The sequence below is a fragment of the Hydra vulgaris genome, chromosome 02, assembly GCF_038396675.1.
Source record: "Hydra vulgaris chromosome 02, alternate assembly HydraT2T_AEP".
Classification (NCBI taxonomy): Eukaryota; Metazoa; Cnidaria; class Hydrozoa; order Anthoathecata; family Hydridae; genus Hydra; species Hydra vulgaris.
Genome location: NC_088921.1, coordinates 70,025,001 through 70,048,539, shown reverse-complemented (window position 1 = coordinate 70,048,539; position 23,539 = coordinate 70,025,001). Strand labels below are relative to the sequence as shown.

Sequence of the window (23,539 nt, the reverse complement as noted above, 5' to 3'; positions counted from 1 at the left end):
TTTTTAAGACTATGATGGAAATCTATTCTGAAGCACAAATTGTAGAAGTGTTTAATTCAGAATTAACTTTAGCATTAGAAGCCAGAGTGATTTCGATGTTTGACAATAGGTTAATCTGTTTAACTGTCAGGAAGAGCATGGTCATTATATTGAAGAGTCAAATTAGAGTAAGATTTCTTTGCAAATAAATCTGTTTTATTCTGGGGAGAAGTAAAAAGATCAAACCCATGAATTAGAGATTAAATGTTAGACTTACTTTAGTTAATGACATTGTAGACTAACCAAAAGTCTCAAGAACCTAACATCTGAGATAAGATACAAGATTTAGTAAAATGAGAATAATATTGCTTAACATCAGACAGGACTTTTTAAATTGGCTTCTTGCAATAATAAAATGATATTTGTTCTTATAAAAAAATAACTAATGTTTGATAAAGCAACTGCTCAAGATGGTGAAAAATGCAGAGTAGAATGAGGCTTGACTTAAAGTTGAAGAGAAGTAATAAAAGCTTCCAAACTTTTATTCCAGAAGGAATAAAAGCTTCCAAGACGCATACATATTATGGATATAAACATATTTGTTTATATTTATTTAGATGCTGGCATACAAAATTCTCTCATTGTTATGTAAAATTTAGTATTTATATGGTGTAGTATTTGCCGAAAGAGAAGATGATCAGATGGATGTGTGGTGTGACTCTAGCAAGACAAGAAAAAGAGGCATAATCTTAGACAGATTAGAAAAAAAGTTGTATCGAACAACATTTGTTAGAAAAGATTAAAATAATTTAGGTATCAGCATGTAGATAGGTAGCAGCCTCAGTAGAAAATGGTAGTGGTAGAAGTAAGATGAGCTTTAGTTAAGAAAAAAAATGCTCTAGATTGTTTATATTAGAGAAACAGCATAAAAGAGGAAGGCTAAAGCCTGATGATGATGATGATGATGATGATGATGATGATGATGATGATGATGATGATGATGATGATGATGATGATGATGATGATGATGATGATGATAATGATGATCATCATCATGATCAAGATCATGATCATCATCAGGCTTTAGCCTTCTTCTTTTATGCTGTTAATGATAATGATCATTATCATGATGATGATGATGATGATGATAATGTCAATGATGATAATCATGATGATGATGATGATAATAATAATGATGCTTATGATGACCATGTTGATCATAATGATGTTTATATATGCATATATATACAAAATATAACATGAATTTTGAATAAAAAAATATACTTTAGGATGTATAAATGTTTATGCAGCACCGGTCAAAAACCCGGCCCTGGCAAAGTTTATCAAACACGGCCCTGGTCAAATATCAAGCCCGGTCACTTACTATTTATGACAAGCTTTGACAATGTTTGTCAAGTTATTTTTGACAAGCATTGACAAATCTTTGTTAATGTCCATTCACTGACTTTGGAATTCTTTTCCACTCTTGCTCTTTTAACTGTTGTCACTTTTCCCAATTATTCTTATCTTTTTTTTCAACTTATTTATTTACTCAATTGTTATATTTTATCATTCTTTTTTGTTTATTTTAAACTTTATTATTTTGTATTTTATTATTTTCTACTCAAATGTTTTAAAAACTGTAAAAATGAATTTTTTTTACCTCAGTAATTTTAGAAAATATTTTATAGTTGTATGAGATTTCCTCGACACATTTGATTCAACATATGGTTTCATAATTAATCCACAGAAAAGAATGCTGAAAAATAAATTTATAAAAATAGAAAGATAAAGATATAAAATAATTTTTTATTGTTGGTTTTTTTTTAATTTTTTATTAACCAATTTTTTGTTGTTATTATTAAAAAAAGTTTAACCTCATTATTCCAGAAAAATGAAACATTTCAGCAGTCAAGTACGATAAATACGCCATTAAAAAGACAAAAGCTGGTTCAATAACTAAACAAGTTTTTAAATTATTTTTAATCCTATTCTTTTATATGAATTATAGTAAAAATATAGTAAAATTTAAAAAAAATGATACCTCTGACATGCTCTGTAAACCTTGTCATTAAACTTGTAAGCAGTGCAAAAATTACACCAATCAAAGTACCACCCAAAGATACCACAATAAAAGAAGCAAAAGCAAGTCCTATCTAAAAAAATATACTAACTTTTTAGTAATAAAGAATTGTAATTATTATTAAAAATATTTACAGTTATTTGTTAATATTATATATTATTCATCTAAAGACAAAATTTAAATTGCTCTGGTTAAAAAGGAATATACAGATATTATAATATTTAGGTTTATAAACATGGTTCTGCAAAATACCTGTTCAGCATTGAACTTTCCTTTGGATAAACTTTCAAATGTTCGATATAACACAACTGAGGCGGCATCTGATAAAAATATATTAACTTTATTTTTAATCCATTTTCCACAAAAATAGTTATATTACTAAAACTTTTCAATAAAATGAAAAAGTTAAGATAAAAACAAAAATTTTCCAAAATATTTACTACCATACAAAATAAAAAGTATTTTCAAATATTATACTTTTTTTGTGTTTGTGATTTTCATATTTATTTTAACATTTAGTATCAGTTATTTTATATTTTAACACTGATACTAATATCAGTTATTTTATATTTATTTTAACATTTAGGATCAGTTGGTTTATATTTATTTTAACATTTAGTATCATTTGGTTTATATTTATTTTAACATTTAGGATCAGTTGGTTTATATTTATTTTAACATTTAGTATCAGTTATTTTATATTTAATTTAACATTTAATTAATTTTAATTTTTATATTTATTTTAGTTATTTTATATATAAATATATATATTTTATATATCTTATGTTTATTAGGGTGGTTCTAAATTGAACTCAAATAAAGGAAAATAACACTAATGTTCTATAAAAGTTTTTGTCAACTTAAAAAAGCTTTTAGATAAAACTATTACTCCATACACTCTATAGACTCCATACACTCCATACACTCTATATAATCCATACACTCTAAACACTAAATATACTCCATACACTTTATACACTCCATACACTCTATACACTCCATACACTCTATACACTTAAACTCCATACACTCTATACAATTATCAGTAAAAACACTTATCAGTAAAGTCAGTGAAATCCTTAATGATTGTCAAGTTAATTACATATGAATAAACAATGTTGCATTATTGTAAAAAAAAAAAGAAAGTAACATCCTTACATTTGTACTATAAAGCACATAAAACATCATAAACTATACAAAATAAATTATGAAGCAGGAAACAATTAGACAGATATTTAGCCTCAGATAGCCTTTGATGTTCTCTCAATAGTGTAGCTAGGTTACTCTCAATAGTAAAGCTAGGTCTTCTTAGGAAAAACTTAAAGACTATGATAATTTAAAATTAGATGATTTTTGTATCATCCAATAACTAATTACATGGGTCAACAAAATTAAGCTTTTTTTCTCACTGCAGACAAAAAGTTTTCTGAAGTATTTTTGATGCTCAATCCATAGCTGATTACAGTTTTGCTCTAGCACATACACAATTAAACTATTTTGTTTTTTGTATTTTATGAAAATATGCGTAATTTTATAAAAATCATAAAAAATTTCAAAAAGAGTGTGATAAGTCACATTTTATGCAAATAATTTATTTTTAAGAAGTAAAATACACATCATACCCTTAATTAATACAATGCAATAAAGTATAAGCAACTAATTTGTATTAAAGATATTATCGAACTTGTATAATAAAAATATAGACATTAGGAGATCTTAAAAACGTTAAGAGTACTCTTTCCTTTAAAACATTTGGTATGGAATTTCACAATAAAACATCCAACAATGATCAGTCATCATGTTTTAGTTCCAAAATCTTTGGTAACGTACTTCCATAACTTTAATGTCTTGGTGAAAGCGTTCCTCTTTCTTGTCACTCACTGCACCAATGCTTATTTAAAGAAATTTGACAATCCATTTCTTTATAAGCACCAATGAGTTTTTTATCTTCATCCTTATATGCATGGTAATTGTTATTCCCAAAAAAGTTTGCGTATTTTCATTTAAAAGTCAGCTAAGCTTTTAATTTCAGTCGATTAAGGCTCTGTTCAAATTCGAAATTCAATAAAAACTCCCTGATATTTGGCCTAATAAATACTCCTGCCTTCAATTTGCTGCATTAACTTTTGTAAACTTCTTAAAAAGGTATTGGAACCCTTATAAATTGACTTTACTCATTGTTTAACAAAATTCTTTATTAAACCTAGTTTAAATGGAAACGTGGTAGAAAGATCTTTTGAGGATCTTAGTGCTCTGTCACATTTGCTGAAGTTTTTTATGTGGCACAACAGTCCCACAGACAAAGGAAACAACAATAAATCCTGCTTGGATACCCATAAACATATCTAACACTTTAAGGTTTTTTCAAACATTTCATTGATGATTGTGATATTTGATTGCCTTAAGTAGTATATTCATGTCTCTTTAGATAGACAGAAAGAGCAAAGGGATGGACAGCTTGACATTTTATTAATGCAAAAGTATTGCTTTCCGACTTCTCTGCAATGAATCAATGAAGAGATGCCAGTCATGTCTGAGACAATACTGTGAATAGTTCATGTATATCGTGGCAACAATAGAGAGGAACATCTATTGTAAAGATGTTGCTAAATTAATATTCCGCTTTTGGTAGTAACTGATATGAATGTTCATTTAAGATATATTGATCTTCTGCAATCTTGAGGTGAGAAGCTGCCTTTTTAAGACAGTAATAGGTCTCTAACAAGATCATTCAATTGTCCTTGGATTAATAGATTTAATTCAAAATTTCTTTCAATGTGTAGTCTTGATCTGCAGACAATTCATGACAAATTAACACCAGCACAATACATCACACTACATTAGCTACTGGCAGAATGTAGAATGTTTTTAGCGATGGGAGGTATAAATTGTGCATGTTGCTAGATGTATGATATGATGTCTGCAATAAACAAATGAACATGTAAAACTATGAAATACAAACCTAATAAAATATTGAAAAAGGTAGTAGATTGCCTATATAGAAATATATAATATATCTAATAAAATTAATATAAAATCTGTGTATTTACATAAATGCTTTCATTAAAAGCTGTTCTAGAGAAAATCTGATTGTAGTTTTGGAATCAGCATCAAAAATATGCAGACCAAGATTGTCTCTAATGAAAATTATTTAGTGACCAGTGTTATTTAACTTAAAACTATATGCATTATTTATTATATTACAGTTTTTATTATAAAAGTAAAACACTTACCATTTAAAACAGATTCTCCAAAGACAAGCATATAAAGTAACTCATGTACATGTACCTCTTCAAATACAGCAAGAACCTATCAAAACATATATATTTGCATAAACTGTAGTTATATTATTTGAACTCTTTAATTTTTAAAATGCAGACTTTAATACAAGCAATTATATATATATATATATATATATATATATATATATATATATATATATATATATATATATATATATATATATATATATATATATATATATATATATATATATATATATATATATATATATGTCTTCTCTGTTTGAAATTTAATGCCACTGCATGAAAAAGCACTGCTCGGATGGTCATTTTTAGGTTGGTCTGCACAATTTAAAAAATTAATTTTTTCTTGCTATTTAAATTAAAATAAAAACAGCAAAAAGAATGCTTTGAATAAATGCTAGATAAAATATTTTTTAAAAAACCAGCAAAACAAATCTTTACTTTAAATTTCAGATAAAATAATCAAAAAAAAGAAAAAATTGAAATTCTATATAAATTAATTACATTAAGAACAGAAAAACGAACATTTTCTTTAAATTCAAAATAAAATAATTCATAAATAAGTGTTTTCACAACTTTAAAGTGTTTTATAGATATTATATACATAACATATATAAAAGATATTATACACTATAAAAAGAAAAAAGAGAGATTATTTTTAAAAAAACTTAAATTCTCTAACAACGATGGTCTGTAAAAAAAATTATGTTCTGAAAATTAAAAAAGAAAAAATTTATAAGCCCATCTTGTGAATCCAAAAAGTGCTTCTGTGAAGGCAAAAAAAAGTATTTTTGCCATATTTTTTTTTTTCTTTAAATATATATGGCCAGATTAAAATTATGTAAGAGAAAAACAAATCGTTTTATCTTTTATAAGCTCTACATATACGGAAAAGGTAAATATATTAGTTTCTTTAGCTTTTAAAGCAACTTTTTCAAATTAATTGTTCTTCTTACATTAACTAAAAAATAGTAAATAAGGAATAAGTATAGAAATAATTGGTGTGGAATACCGCAGTATATAAAGACTTAGATAGTGCAAATGGATTTATAAAGAATCTTTTTTTACGGGTCCGGTCAGCTAGTTTTTATATAATTTTGCTTCATTTGAGATCCAACACAACATAATTTTGAAAAACTTTTTATTTGATAATATTAGGAAACTTTTTGATGTTTAAGGGCCTCGTGGAACCCATAAAAATATTTTTTCTTTTTAAGGGTGCCACAAGAAAGGACGCCATTGGAAGATCCGCCCCAGATATGGCAACAGTATTCCATACAAGGACGGATTTGTGATTTATAGATATAAAGAATTGAGTGTAAGAAAGTGATGAGCACAATAAAGAGATGCAATATTAGCAGATGCAATCGATTTGATATATGGTTTATTATTTGCAGACCAGATTTTGCAATTGATTTGATATATGATTTCCAAGAAAGATAGTAATTAAGAGTTAATCCACGAAGATGAAGTGTAGATGCATAGAATCTGGTCTGCAAATAATTGCCATACTCAGCTTCTTTAAGGTTGGCAGTTAGATTGGCATTGCTAAATGCTGACCCTAATTTCGAGTGCTTAACACATATATTTTTTATGTTAACTCACCCCCCAAGTTTGAGAAGGACAAGTTTGACTACAATAGAGGAGGCTACTTTAGTTGTGATTACAACCCTCTCTCAACTCTATAACTCTGAAACACAAACCTTGGCGAGCAAGGTCGTTGTGTGGAGAAACACATTGATATGGAAAGTACATGTTAAGTAGCTTAATGTAAAAATAATATCAAGTGTATTGCACACCTTTTGAATTTGTCTTCACAAAAAGTTTTTTTAAACATACAACCCACACCATGTTTTTGTAAAAATTAGAAAAGCACTTGGTGTAGTTAGACGATTTTCAAATTATTCGAATTCTTTTAATTAGAATTACATTAGTTTTATCAGTGTATTATGTCCAAACAAGAGCTTTAGATGGTATAATTTTTTTTTGCTGCGTTTTTTTTTTATATTTAAAGAAACTTTTCTTTTTTTTTTTTTAAATAATTTTCAAAACCTTTTTACTATCCTTAATGGTGAATCTAAAAAACACTATTTTGGAGTCTTTAGATCACTTTCACTCATTGACGTAAATTTAGTTAAAATTTTTTGAAAAAGTTTACTATAGATCCTAGTTCTAATCGGTTCTAACTATATATTGTTGTCAAAATACAATATTTCTATCAATTTTTACAAAGTACTAGAATTATGACCAAGAAAGAGCTTATAATTAAGAAAAATTGCCAATAAACGATCAGAACAGATCATATTATTAAACTATGATGTTCATTTTACCTAAAAAAATTTATTTATTTAAAATCTTATTCAAATTTGGACAAGGGATTGTGATTTTGAAAAGATTTTTTTTTTATTTAAAAATCTTCGGTCTGGGTTTTTTTGCAACAAACATTTATATTTTATGATACTGCAAAATTTATCATTTTAATTTTATTCGTCTTTTCATAATTCACAGACCTGATCATTTAACGGAAATATGTCTTAATCATCAAAGTATCATATCTTTGAGAATCTTTTAACTAGACAATCGAGTCTTTTAAAAAAAAACTTTAACATATTGAAAAAAATAAACTTTTTTTAATTTTATTGAAATCATTTATTTTAAAAACAATTTTTTACTAAATGTCTTTCCCCTAAATTATTATAAATATTTTTGCACAGCTATAAATCATATAAATATGCTTAAAAATATTTGTTCAATTTAAAAATAATACAAATACGTGAGGAATCAACTTTTGAAATTTAGCAAAGTTATCAATCAACTGTTACAGTAAACTTTCTTGGTCAACTGGATCTGATAATTCTTTATAAACAATCATTATCATCATCATCATCATCATCATCATCATCATCATCATCATCACCATCATCAATCATCATTATTATCATCAATCATCATTGTCAATTATCATCACCATCATCAATCATCATCATTATCATAATTATCATCATCATCATTATCATCATCAAGTATCATCAATCATTATCATCATCATCAATCATTATCATCCTCAATTGTGTAGATATATATATATATATATATATATATATATATATATATATATATATATATATCTTTAAAAAAATAAGTGACTTACTGCAACAGGATCAACAGCAGCAATAAGAGAGCCAAATAATAATGCATGCAATATTGATAAATTAACATTACACATGCTTGCCACAGCAAACAATGAAGCACCTATGGTATAAAATCTAATATAACTTGATTTAACCTATAGGGAAAACATTTAAAAATGTTTTTAAATAAAAAAATTTAAAAAAAACTTTTATCTTAAACTCTATTTGTTTAAAAACAAACAATATTGAGAACAAACAATATTGAAAACAAACAATATTAAAAACAAACAATATTGAGAACAAACAATATTGAGAACAAACAATATTGAAAACAAACAATATTGAGAACAAACTAAAATAATCACCAGTGGCAAAAGCATTAAAGAGAGTGCCCTGAAAAAAATAATGTTTTGTATAAACTTTAACAGGTAATGAATTTAATTTAGAAATATTTTTGAACAACATAAAACAACAAATAAGAAACAAATAAATTAAAAAAATAAACTTACCAAAACAGCATAAAGTAATATTGTCCCAATGTTCAAATAAAAAATTGTTGATGGCATAAAATATCCTGCATCAAGAATAATCCTAACCATGAAAAAATACAATTAAAAAAAAATTTTTGATAAAGATTGTTATTTGATTTGAACTTAAAAACAGTCCAACAACTATAAAATTCAATAAATGCTCCATAAGAACATAATCATAAAAACATAATTATAAGAATCATAGGAATTGTTTACATTGTTTTTTTGCTCAATATATGAAGAAAACAATCAACTAAAAAAAAAAATTTCAATATTGATAATGATTTTTTAGCAAATTTATTATTTGCATTTTAGATTAATAGATAAAATTAATAATAACTTATAATAATTAATTATACATTTTTATTATGTAAAGAAACAAAAAATGGTAGACATGAACTTTAAATTGAATAAAAAGGGTTAAGTATAGAAGAATGAAAAATGATTAATATTAAATTTGAATTGAATAAAAGTTACATTACAAATGTAAAAAAGATACCTAAAGGTATTTTGATGCAAATATAAATTCAATTACTATATTTCATATTATTAGAAATTTTTTTTTTGTTAACAAAGAGTTTTAATTTCATTCAGTGAAATTACAGTGTAGAAATATGAAATTCTACACCATCAAGTTTTAATTGAAAACCAAACATTCAGATTGGTATATAAATATGTTAAATTTGAAGATGTTTAATTCAAATATTATCACACACAAAAAAAAATATTCAATAGTATGTCTACCTAAAAAAAATATTCAATAGTATGTCTACCTCAAAAAAGCTATAGAGTCTTAAAAATTCAATTATTGAAATTTCAAAAGATTTCATATAAATTTCAAAAATAATAACAATTTTAAATAAAAACTGAAAAAATATCATCAAAAAAACCCTGAAGAAGTCTAAAATATTTAATTTAAGTTAAAAAGAATTTACTTTTATAAATGTAGTTTTCACACATTTATAAATGTAAATTGTTGTTTTTTATTTCAAAACATAATTACTCTAGTTAAAAATTTTATTTTTTACTTGACTTCAATTTTTTAATACAGTATTTTTTCTAAATAAACAACTTTTAACAAAATCATTGTTATTGATTATTAATTGTTAATATTACTTAAGGAAAAGATTTTTACATAATAGGACTACCTGAAAATGAATAAACATGTTCTTTTTCGTATATATTAATGTAAAAATGAAATCTTTGAAAAAAAAAAATCTTCCAAAACATTAGCTTTTTTATAGCTACTAAAAATTTTTTATTAATTAATAGTATATTTGAGGATCACGGCACTTTTTGGCATATACTTTCACTTTTCTTGCGTATTTAATATTGATTTTCAATTTTCTTGTCATCTTATTCCATGTGGCTTCAATAGCTTGGTGGCATTGTTGGCTGATGATACTAACATTTATTCTTGAATTGATAAGAGGCCAACATTCTCTGATTGTTTGGAGGGTGTATTTGAGCTTGAAAAGGATCTCACTTCTGCTACAGCATGGGGCTTTCAGTAACTGGTGAACTTTAACTCAGATAAAACTCAATTTTTTTTCAGATAATCGTTATGGCAACAATCTAGATCTTTCAATAATTATGGGAACAGTAATATACTAGTTGAGCTATCTACCCTTCCTCTTCTAGGATTAACTCTTAATTCCAACCTTTCTTATACCAAATTATATTCCTAAAACATATATCAAATCTATTAATTAATTGATTTGTTGCAGAAAAAAGGATTTTTTATCAAGAGATTTGTTTTGGGTTGTTGTCTTGTTGAAACTTCGATAGAAGAGATTATCAGCATACAAACATCTATAGAAGAGAATATAGCAATAAGCAAATCAAGCCATTTACTTCAAACTCCACTTAAACCAGAAAAACAACCCCAAACATTGCATTTTTTTCCAACACTGTGCTTGAATGTCTGTTCTTTAGGTCTTCATAACTTAAAATTGTACATTGATTTATCACTATCTTCTAATCTTCCGATATCTATGAACATTCGCAAACTTAATTTTAGTTTTTTGATTCTTTGGAGAAATAAAAGGCTTTTTATTTTCTTAAGCTCAGAAGTCTTGAAAGTTGAAATTGTCAGCAAACTGTATTTTAAGCCTATACTGAATTTTAGAAATTTTCAGTTTTTAAATGTCAACATCATTAGTGTTGTCAAAAATTTTTCTTTTTGACTAGTTTTTGAATCTTTTTCAATCAGTAAAACAACATGTTTCATGCTGTCTTCCATTCTATGCCATTTTTAAGACTGCATTTATTTGACATACAATTGACTTGTTAGTCGAATACTTGGTAGCAAAAGCTAAATTATACTTGCTTCCTCCCATTACACAGTGGGCCAGAATTTTTTTTCTGTGGCCAAAAGTCCCAAAAAAGTCAAATCTTCTAAACTTTTATTTTATTTTATTATTGAAATATAGGTCATTTACTCTACTCAAAAATGTATCCGTTTAATTTTTTTTCAATTTTGACTTTTTTCAATTAAAAAAGCTTTGGATTATTTTTATTTTAAATAAACATATTAACTTAGTGCTTATAAAAAATATATTTTTTAGTTATATATCTGTATTTAATTTATTCATGTCTTAAAATTGTTGGTATTTTAAAGGTGTTTTTCTAAATTTCCTGATCTTCCTTTTTCTAAATGCCACTCGAAGATTGTTTAATTTTCTGATTTACTATTTTACTAATTTACTACTACATTTACTAAACGGTTATTGTTCAAAAAAAAAAAACAGCTGCAACCATGTATCCTATGATATATTTTTTAGTTCAAAAACAACAACTTTTTTTGCTTTTATAAAAAGACCGATTTAAAGTTTAGATATATGTTTAAGGAATATAGTTTCTTTTTTTTTAATTTTATTAAACACATCGTCAGTTATTTAAAATAAATTTCTTTTGTTATTTTAATCTTTTCAAAAAAAAAGAAAATCAATTCACTATAAATACATAAAAAGCAAATATTTAAGTATTCGATTCCAACCAAATGCTAAATGCTCTCTTAAAATTTGTTAATAATGATATTTAGGAAGCATAAAGGTTGTTTAATACTATTAAATAAAATCAGTTGCAACTAGCTATAATTGAGATTTTAAATCGGTTTTATAATTTCAAGAATTTAGACTAATTTAATTCTTACTTTACAATGCATTGTGACGTTAAAAAATTTATTTGTAATTTATTTGTAATTAGTTGATAATTGCAGCAATTTGATAGCAATTATGTTCCAAAAGTAATAAAACTATTTGAATAAATTTACACTAAATTTTAGATATCTAAATTTTCTCTTGAAGTAGTATTATTAAAAGTTATCTTATAAATAATCCACAAATGTTTAATAACATAACTCAACTTAAAGTATTTGAAAAAATTAAAGACACAATTTCATCACAAATCATAGATCACAACTTACATCAAAACAAATCATAAACAAACTTAGATCACAACTTACATTAAGACAAATCATAGATCAATATAATAGTATGCTCAAAAACGAATTAAACATGTCCATTAGTTTAAATGATGATTTGAACCCTGACAGATTGAAAAAGCTCTTCTCAAATTTTAATCCAATTCCAGTCAAAACTTAGCAAAAAATATTTTCGAAATAAGAGCAAGTTTTTAAGTGGCTAGTCATTTTTGCTTAATAATAAGATTTTGCCTTTAATTATTCAGCAACCTAGCAAACAATCATCACAAACTGTCGATTTAAATGTTTCTTGTTTAAATGAACAGTCATTTGGGAGACCATGTCAGAAATATGAAGATATGTCCTACCGAAGTAAATGTCAGCACGCATCCATATTGTTAGTAAGTCATGATCATCATAAAATCTTACAAGCAGCAGAAATGGGGTTAAAAAAGAAAAAGTGATATAGTTTGCTGTACATATTAAAAGAATGTTTATCAAATACAGATTCGGCAAATTTTACTTAATATGCCAGTAGAGGGATTAGTTTTAATGACAGCTATGAATTTATCGAAGATGCAATATCAAGTTATTATCAAATTAAGTGTAATGCAAATATATATCCTACATATAACAACATTTGCCATGAAAAAAAAAAGTATTATAATGATGGTATTTATATAGCTGACAATGGAATGAGAGGCGAAGTTCCACTGAAAGAACTCTTATACCAAACAGTTCATCGATTGCTGCAACCAACTACTGTCAAAAATAAAATATCTTAACTTGATTCCCTTGAATCCTGTTTAGGAATGACTTTGTATTGCAAATGGGGCTTTGAAAGTGCAAGTAGCCAGAAGCAGTATAAACAAAGATTTTCCATCCAAAAAAACAATAACAATGAATGCAATGATTTAATGTCTGATCAAAGCTCCCTTTTTGTACTTGCCTAGTTCCACTTAAGTTATTATATGGTGTTATGACAATTTGGGAAAATCAAGTGCCTTCTTCAACGCAATTCTGCCACCTACTAAGAATTCAGTATATTGCTGAAAACCCTTTAGTTTTAAGAGAAGAAAAGAAACGCTTTGACAAGCAAATCGATTTGCTTGAGGAGAGTGCAATTATTATTGATGTAGAAATAATGGAACCAGAAGTTGAAAAGAAGCTTGTAATTGAAGTAAGCTTCAATCTTAAGCTTACAATGATTGACGAAAAAACATTTAATGCAATTTATGACAACAAATCGGCTCAAATTTGCAAAATTTGCAAATGTACCCCTAGATCAATGAACAACTTAGATAAAGCTCTGATCCATTCAACGGATTCGCTAAGGTTAGAGCTTGGGTTATCATCATTACATGTATGGATTCAATGTTTCGAGTGTATTCTACATATAAGTTTTAGACTTGATATTAAAGAGTGGCAAATATGTGGATCTGAAAATATAAAATTAGCAGCTGTAAAAAAAAAGTTTGTTCAGGATAAGTTTGCAAAAATTGGCATTATTGTTTACATGCCTTTTTAAGGCAGATATGAGACATCAAATGATGGCAAAACTGCTTGTCGTGCTTTTCGTCAGCAAGCAGTGTTTTCACAAATAACAGGAGTCAAGAAAGATTTAATGTACAGGCTATACATTATTGTATGTGTCATTAATTAGAATAAAAAAATTAAGATAACCAAATATGAAACATATTGTTTGGAAACAGCAATTAATTTTGTTCGAAAGTAATCATGGTTTTACATGCCACCAGTACACAAACAACTCACTCAGTACACAAACTACTCATTCATAGTAGTCTGACAATGTCTAGATTTATGCTACAATTGAAATGTACTCTGAAGAAGCAATTGAAGCTCGGAATAAAGATAACAAAAATATTCGCTTATAACACACTCGTAAATTTGATCGAAAAGCTACAATGACGAACCAATTCAACTATTTAATGCTTTCGAGTGACCCAATTCTTTCATCTCTATGCAAGATCAATTACCCGATTCAAATCAAATAACTAATTCTTTCATCACTATGCAAGATCAAAATGTAAACATAAAAAAATGAATCTAGAAGGAGACGTATTTGATCTTTTTTTTCAAGAAACTGAAAAGGAAAATACAAATGATGCTAATGATTATATATATGTGGATGAAGAATAAAATGAGTTGGATGAGGATGATGAATTTGATGATAGAAAAGAGGAACTAAAACCAATAAACATAAATGAAATAAGAAATATAAATAAGCACAATGACATTATCGAATCATCTGAAAATGAAAACACTGATTTGCCATTTTATTATTATACTGACTTTGAATTTACTGAATAAAATTTTATTTATATTAGTTTAACCTTTTGATTTGAACAAAACTATTATGTGCATAACTTGTAAAATAAGAATAACCTTAAGTTGCAAAAAATAAATTCTCACTTTTAAATATCTATTAAACTAACTTGGTCTAATTCACCAAAAGTCTATATGAAGGATGTTAGTGACTAATATTTTAATTAACTTTAGATATTTACAGTATATGCAAGTGTCTAACTTCAATTTTCTTATAGTGTCTACGTTAAAATTTTATGCTTAAGGCATTTTAAAGTTTTTAAAGTTAAAATTTTTTAATCAAATCATTGCAATTATCAACTAATTAGTCTTCAATATCATATAAACTTCAAATTTCCAGACAAATAAATTTTGTAACGTCACAATGTTTTGTAAAGTAAGAATTGAATTAGCCTAAAATCTTGAAATTTCAAAATCGAATTAAAAGTCTTAATTATAGTTAGTCCCAGCTGATTTTATTTAATAGTATTTAACAACCTTTATACTTCCTAAATATCATTATTAACAAATTTTAAGAGAGCAGAATTTGGTTAAAATCGAATACTCAAATAATATAATAAAAGCAAAAAAAGTTGTTGATTTATTCTTTTTTTTTTTTTTTTTTTTTTTTTTTTTGTTATTCACCTCCTCAAGGCCAAGAAGGCCACTACAGATGAGGAGGCTACTTAATAGTGGTTATAACCCTCTCTCAATTCTATAACTCCGAAACACGAACCTTGACGAACAAGGTCGCTGCGCGGAGAAACAAATTGAGCGCAGTACTACCAGGGACGTGGTAACTAAAAAATATATCATAAAGGATATATGGTTGCAGCTGTTTTTTTTTTTGAACAATAACCGTTTAGTAAATGTAGTAGTAATTCAGTAAAATAGAAAATCAGAAAATTAAACAATCTTAAAGTGGCATTTAGAAAAAAGAAGATAAGGAAATTTACCAAAACACCTTTAAAATACCAACAATTCTAAGACATTATGAAAAAATTAAATACAAGTATATAACTAAAACATATTTTTTATAAGCACTAAGTTAATATGTTTATTTAAAATAAAAATAGTCCAAAGATTTTTTCGTTGAAAAAAGTTATATCTTGCAAATTTAGATTTTGAAAAAGTTAGATTTTGTAAAGTTTATTTTTGAAAGAAAAAATTTGCAAAAATTTGTCATTTTTAAAGCCATTATGAATGGTTCTAGCAAGCTTGCCTTCATATCTAGTAATTAAATGGATACATTTTTGAGTAGAGTAAAGGACCTGTATTTCAATAATAAAATTAAAAAAAAGTTTATAAGATTTGACTTTTTTTTGGACATTCGGAAAAAAATTCTGGCCCACTGTGCATTATAAAGAATCGACACCCCAAAAAATTGATTGTAAGACAGAAATCATTAATATTATAAAGGAACTCTAACCAAAACATAATAAAACTGTAATCCTAAGTCAATATCATTCCCTATAATTTGACACCAACCACTAAAAAGTAAACACTTGATAATTGCATTTTTTTAGTAGTTAAAAAAAGTTGTCTTTAAAGACCACATTTTATAATTGAAATACCAATACAAAAAAAAATACATTTATCGATTTTCAGATAGTTGTATTAGGTACAAACCTTTTCCTCATATGTAATATTAACAATTTGATTATATCTTAAGAGTCTTTTTTTAAAAAAAATGCTTTATTCAGTAATTAAAGTTGAAAAAATAGAACTTTTTATTTGATTGCTTATGTTTTGGAGGGCAGTGTATAAATGTAAATTGTTATCTTTTATTTTTTGTGATAACTATCTTAGTTTATCAATAAGTAAATTATATAAAAATAACTAAATGCCACCCCTTTGCAACCCCTAATCAATCCCCTGTAAGCAGTAACCAGCATTTCTATTTAGGAACATCAATTTAACTGGTTCTTATGTGACTAATATTTTTCTGCCAAGATTTTATCACACTTCTGACGTAAAATTAAAAAAAAATTAAAAAATTAAAGAACATAATATCTTACGGTGGTAGCAAGTAAAAAAAGAAAAGTTCAGAAGTCAAATATTTTTCATTATCACCAATAGCTCTAAATAGTGTTACATAAACATAAAAAAGTTTGCAATATTAAATACAACTTTTCAAATATAAATTCAATTTAAATAATTTAAAATAATTTTATCAGATAAAAAATTATTATAACAGTTAGTATTTTTATTAATAATACACAAACATTTTTATTAATGAAAAACATACTTCAGGGTGTAGCCAATAGGTATACCTAACAATATCAGTAGACTAAAAAATAAGAATAAATAACAAACAAAACGTAAAAGCGCAAAAAAACCATACTAACATAAAACTACAATGAACCATACTAACATAAAAATACAATGAACAATACTAACAAAAAAATACAATGAACAATACTAACATAAAAATACAATGAACCATACTAACATGAAAATACAATGAACCATATTAACATGAAAATAAAATCAACAATATTAACATAAAAATACAATGAAACATAATAACATAAAAATACAATGAACCATATTAACATAAAAATATAATGAGCCGTATTAACATAAAAATACAATGAACGATACCAACATAAAAATTAAAATGTTGCTCAAATTAAGTAATGCATTGAAAAAAAAAATTTAATTTTACTATCCAAAAATCCATACAGCATTTAAGTATATTCAAAAATCCATTTTAAATATAAAATTTTTTAAATTTTGTTCTGTTAAATTTATTTAAAAACTCTCAATATAATTCTGATGAAGATGCATGAAAACTTCTGATGGAGATGCATGAAAACTTCTGATAGAGATACATTAAAACTTCTGATCAAAATTATGACTAAGCTATCTTCTTCATTTTCAAAAGATTAATAAGTTAGCAAATACGCTTCTTAATTAAAAAAAAAACTATTTAACTCTAATATAAAATAGCTAAGAATTTTCACAACAGTCTTGGTAAATAGTGAAATTTATTGGTTGACTCTATTAGTTTGTGAAAAATACAGTTAGATTATTTAATATTTAAGTTTTGGGCTTTTTGGAATTTAAATACTCATTAAAATTTTTCTCATACTTTTCCACCTATTTTTTTATTTTAAGCATACTTAGGATTTAGATCTCCATTAATAAATTAATTTATATTATAAAATATACCAAGATTCAGGGACATGCGTTGATAACCAAGCAGAATGATGGAAACCTAACACAAAACAAAACTCAAAAATCAATATATATATATATATATATATATATATATATATATATATATATATATATATATATATATATATATATATATATATATATATATATATATATATATATATATATATATATATATTAGGGTGGTCCTTATAACAATTTTTTTTAAAGGCCTGCTCTCACCCTCTAAATGTGTTCTATATAATAAAATAATACTAGAATTAAAAAATTTTTGAAAAAAAAATATTTTTAGGGGTAGCCCAAGACCCTTAAACATCAGACGAGTCCCTATACCTATCAAAAAAATAGTTCTTTAAAAGTATATTATGTTGGGTCTCAAAAGAAGCAAAATTATATAAAAATTTTAAAAATAATCATTATTTTTTAAAAAAACATCACTAAAAATTATAATCAAAAAACCTTGAAAATTCCCCATTTTTTGTTTTTAGTTAAAAAATGTCATTTTCTGTTACTTGAAATCTAAAATTATAATTTTTTTATAAAATGATGATAATTTTTGAATTTTTTATATAATTTCGCTTCTTTTGAGACCAAGATACACTTTTGAAAAACTCTTATTAATATTATTTGCTGTAAAAAAAGTATAAAAAAAAAGGTCCTTAAATTTTAATTTGGCCGGCGCCCAAATACGGTCAACACTGTCTAAAATGGTCTAGAATAGCTAATTCCATTCTTAAGTTACCTTAACGTGCAACAACTTTATCCAATATTTGCCTATTTAAACTGTAAATTAAACTTTTAGCTCTTTTGTATGAAAGATGTTAGTCTAAAGAATAAAATAAGCTAAAAAGTTTTGAGTTTTGCCAAAAGGAGGCAAACTTATTACTAAAAATGCCACTTAACTTACATTAAATAGAAAACAAGATATAAAAATTGCTTTAACTTTTAGGTCAGATTTTTGCAAATTAGTAAAGCGGTTTGTATTAGGAACTTTCAGAAGATGTTGAGAACTCTATACCAATTTAGAAAATATATAAAAACTTATGAATGGTTCTCTTGATTTAATAACTGTCACAAATGCTATGAAAAATCACTCTTTCTGAGTTATTTTTTATTTATGACAGTTATTAAACATTTATGACAGCTATCAAATCGAAAACAGTTCTGCAAGATCAAGAGCAACTTTAAAAAATTACTTTAGTATTACAACTTTATTAATACTTATTTGAGTCATTTAAATAAGAAAATCTTTGGTTTGTCGAAGTTTTTACTTACACAAAGTTTTTACTTTTTACTAACACTTCCTACATATATGCATATATATATTGCTTTATTTTCATTAGGTTGAATTTTTAAAATGCTGCAAAGTATTTTTGATATTTAAAATATTTTTGATGTAAAAAATCATAGTTGAAGAGTTCAGGTATATGTGGTCAGGGTTCAGGTATATATGGTCACTTGTAATAAGAGGGATATGGTTAAGAATTGACAAATATAAGGTGACGTGCTTCATGGATGACCCCCTTTAATTGAATTTACAAACGATTTGTTTTACTAAAGCAAAAATAAAACTGATTTTTTTTATATTAGGAGAATAGCAAATAATTTTTTTTTTTTAATGTCAAAATAAAAATATTTATATAATTCTTATTTTTATTATTTATGTATATTTATATTATGTCAACTAAAATAAGAATACATAAACAAATAAAAAAACAATAATATAAATTAACTAAACATTAAAAAAAAAAAAAAAATTTTTTTTCTAAATTCTTTTAATATAAAAATTTTCTGTTAGAACCTTGTCAAACTAACACGACGAAATAAGAATTACATAATGTAGGGCTGTGCACATTTTTAGAGGAGTCGGAGTTGCTAAAGAAAATTGCGACTCTGACTCCAATAGTAAAACTTCACAAAATACAAAATATTCAATTAAACTTATATTCATATTAAACCTTCAAAGACTTTTCATAAATTTGGCAAAAAAAAAAATTTTAATTTTTGTGTAATATTTTTTAAAGAATTCAAAGAATTTTTCAAAAATTTTGCTTTGGAGCCGGAGTTGGAGTCTGAGTCGTACTCTGAAAATTTCAACAATTGGAGTCGGAGTCGATACTTTTTTTTACGATTCCACACCCCTGACATAACGACGTAATTCATTTTGTAAACAACAAAAACTTAACAAAAAAGCACCAGAACTTTAGTAAATGCATGTAGCTTTAACTTACATTACACAAGTTTAAAATAAAAATGTGCTTTAAATAAACATCGTTATTCAAAACTTTAAATGTAAAAACATAACATTTAATATTATTTCGTATATATTATTAAAAACCTTAGGCTTTTTAACTAAATTTACAAAAAAAAAACTTGATGATGTTTTTGTTAACATACGCTACATGAAAATTGCAAAAGTTCTTTCGTTATTTTCTTGAAATAGATATATATTTTATAAAGTATAAAATCTAACTAACAACCATTTGAACATGTTCGCTTCATTTTCATGCTAAATTAATTCAGACTATGCAAATAATATCATGGCTAAAATAACATTTTCCAATAATACTTTTTTTATCATGTGACAATGAGAAAAACCATAACTTTTGGAAGCATAAAAATGATTTAATGTTTTCAGAAGCATAAAAATGACTTAATGTAAATAAAGTTATTTTAACCATGAACTTATTTGCATAATCAGAATTAATTTTAGTACTAAAGGTATATTTTAAATAAATTTTCATGTGTCTATATCAATATTCATTTGCTAGAAGTTGACAAAAAAGAGAATAAAATTTGACTACTTTTTTATTTTCCGCCGTGGAATTGACCATATATACATATACATACATATATATATGGGCCTTTAACTTAACAATAAAAATAGCCCAGTTTGTATTATAATGCATTTTAACTTGGTAAAATGAGTTTTAATAGGGCTATGGGTTAGTTTCAATGAAGTTCTTCTCCATGTTTTCACTGACTTTGTAATTCCTTTAAATTGCATGATTATACAATTTAAATGCTTCTAGCTTAATTGTAATTTTGTTCAATTAAATGAACAAATAGACCTATAATATTATAGGAGCCTTTATACTTTATAATATATTATATATTATTATTGCTAATATTGGCCTACTAGTTAGTAGAGCTACTAATATATAATTTTAGTAGTGTTACTAATATATAATTTTAGTAGTATTACTAACATAGTATTTTAAACTTTAGATCCAAGCCTTGTTATAAATTATATTTAGCCTTAAAGTTGTTATAAGTTTTAGGATATGACTAAAACTGGCTACATTCTTATAAATCTGAATTATTCATTATTAAAAGTATTACCTCATTTTGCCCCATGCTTAGGGCAAAATGGGGTATTTGTGTAATAATAATAATATAAGTTAATTAATAATATAATTACATTTTCAAAAGATTCATTTTACAATAAAAAAAAATCTGGAATAAATATTAAAAATCAGAAGACTTTACAGAGAAATATTAACAGACAAAAACCATACATAACAAACCAATAAAATAACTACAAAATGATTAGTTACAAAATTTTGAACTGATTTTTTATATATATATATAATACAGGTATGGATCTATATTTTCAAATAAAAATGGTAGTTAAGGTAGAATAAAACTGCTTTTGCTATTATTAATGTGGTAAAAAGTGCTAAAAATGCAATAAAAAAATTTTTTAGCTTAAATTATTGAAATAGTAAAATATTTTTCAAGACTTTTTATTTTGAATTTGATCAATTATTTTATAATATTAATAACATAATACCGATTCAACTTTACACTATAAAAAAAAATTTTAAAAAGTACTTTTTAACCTAATAGAGAAACTTATAAATTTAAAGTTATTGGTTCGTTTGAATTAACCTTTTTTATTTTCATTTATTTTTTTTTATCTCGGTTTATAATGAACAATGAAGAAATTAAAAACAGAGATGAAGAAAAAGATTTTAGGTCAGGATAAAAGATATTTTTTGCTTAGTGTAGAACCTAAACTATCATTATCAGGTAATTTTCTATTTTACTTAAAAAAAATTGCTGTATACTCTTATTTGTATAAAAATGTTCATTATATATCTTTGATGGGCGGACATAAGAGTATAATTTCAAAAGTGTAACTTTTCAGGAGAGCAAAAAAACATTATTATGAACCCAATTATTTTGCTACAGAAGTCATATTTTGAGAAATGGGTTATTACTTTTATTCTGTTTGAACCGAATGGTGTAACTATACTGTTAATACCATTGATGCTGGCATACACAAGACACATTTTCTCATATAAATCGTTAAATGGTCAAAAATGCAGTTATACTGTTATGTCCGCCCATCAAAGATATATCAAATGATAATGCTATAGTTTTATCATGTAGCTATTAACTTTATATAATTATAGTTTATCAATATCATGTAGCTGTAAAACATTATTAATAATTTTTTTGGGACTAAATGTAATATTATGAGAGTTTAAACAATTTTCAAATCAAAAAAAAAATATCTTGAATAAGAAACTTATAAAGATGCAATGAGACAGGAAATAATTAAATATTTATATATCATTTTAAACTGTGTTTAATTATGAACATTTTAAGTACTTGTTGAAATATTTTGAATGTTTATTGAAAAATTTATTTAAATTTTATTATATACGTTTAAAAGAAAAAATTTAAAAATGGAAAAATTTGAATATCGAGCATATATTAAAACCCGTGCTCTATTTGGAGTTTCAGCACAAGCCATAACCCATGAATTGGTTTTAGTTCATGGTGACCAAGCTCCAAAATAAAGTACAGCTGCCAAGTTGGCTACTTTATTTAAAAATGGTAGAGAGGGTCTCGAAGATAATCCTCGCTCAGGGCACCCTCAAACCATGTATACAGCTGAGAATATTGTGCGAGCCATTATTGAAGAAAATCCGCATGCAACACATGATATAATTGAAGCCCTGACATCAATTAATCGTTTTACAATCAACGAAATTATTAACAACGCACTTAAAAATAGAAAATTAACATCACGTTGGATACCCCAGGAAAATTTAGCCCTTTTCAGAAACGGCCCATGGAGACTATGTGATATTATTACAGGGGATGAGTCGTGATTTTATTTGAGACAAGTTGGACATAAGTCAGCTAATGCTATTTGGGTCAGTGAAGGTGAAAGTCCAAGAACTATAGTAAGATGCGACAGGTTTCAGCCAAAAAACATGTTCTACATCTTCAAAACAACAGGCGTTGTTCATTTGGGTTATGTTGAAATAGGAGACACCATTACTAGCGAATATATAAAAAATTGTTTGAAACCTCTTATATGCAATAAATAAGCAAAGACCTAAACCAGGCACTCAAACCTCAAATTTCTCCATGATAACGCTTGACTCCATGTGACAAAAACCATCACAAATTGTCTGAACCAAGCTGGAACTACAATAATTCACCATCCATCATACTCACCAGACTTAGCTCCATCCAATTATTGGCTATTTGACTTGATAAAAAAAATCTTGATGACGATACTGACTTTGTATAGATAATGATGGACATTATTTTGAACATTTAATAAAATTAAATTAAAAAAAACTCTTTTTTTTTTTTTA

General features: G+C 25.6%; 1 protein-coding gene across 3 annotated transcripts in view; it reads right to left on the bottom strand.

Moving 5' to 3' along the window:
* LOC101238117 (Na(+)/H(+) exchanger beta) overlaps positions 1-23,539 on the bottom strand; it is a 101,182-nt gene that overhangs the window by 41,141 nt on the left and 36,502 nt on the right. For all 3 annotated transcript variants that reach the window (XM_065791825.1, XM_065791823.1, XM_065791824.1), the window contains 11 exons: positions 17,913-17,958; positions 16,987-17,028; positions 16,757-16,819; positions 8,969-9,050; positions 8,825-8,852; positions 8,480-8,580; positions 5,296-5,371; positions 2,315-2,382; positions 2,024-2,135; positions 1,857-1,938; positions 1,643-1,738 (listed from right to left, as the gene is read on the bottom strand). In XM_065791825.1, coding sequence (XP_065647897.1) covers positions 1,643-1,738; positions 1,857-1,938; positions 2,024-2,135; positions 2,315-2,382; positions 5,296-5,371; positions 8,480-8,580; positions 8,825-8,852; positions 8,969-9,025 — 620 coding nt within the window. In that variant the 5' untranslated portion in view covers positions 9,026-9,050; positions 16,757-16,819; positions 16,987-17,028; positions 17,913-17,958. The remainder of the gene's footprint in view (positions 1-1,642; positions 1,739-1,856; positions 1,939-2,023; positions 2,136-2,314; positions 2,383-5,295; positions 5,372-8,479; positions 8,581-8,824; positions 8,853-8,968; positions 9,051-16,756; positions 16,820-16,986; positions 17,029-17,912; positions 17,959-23,539) is intronic.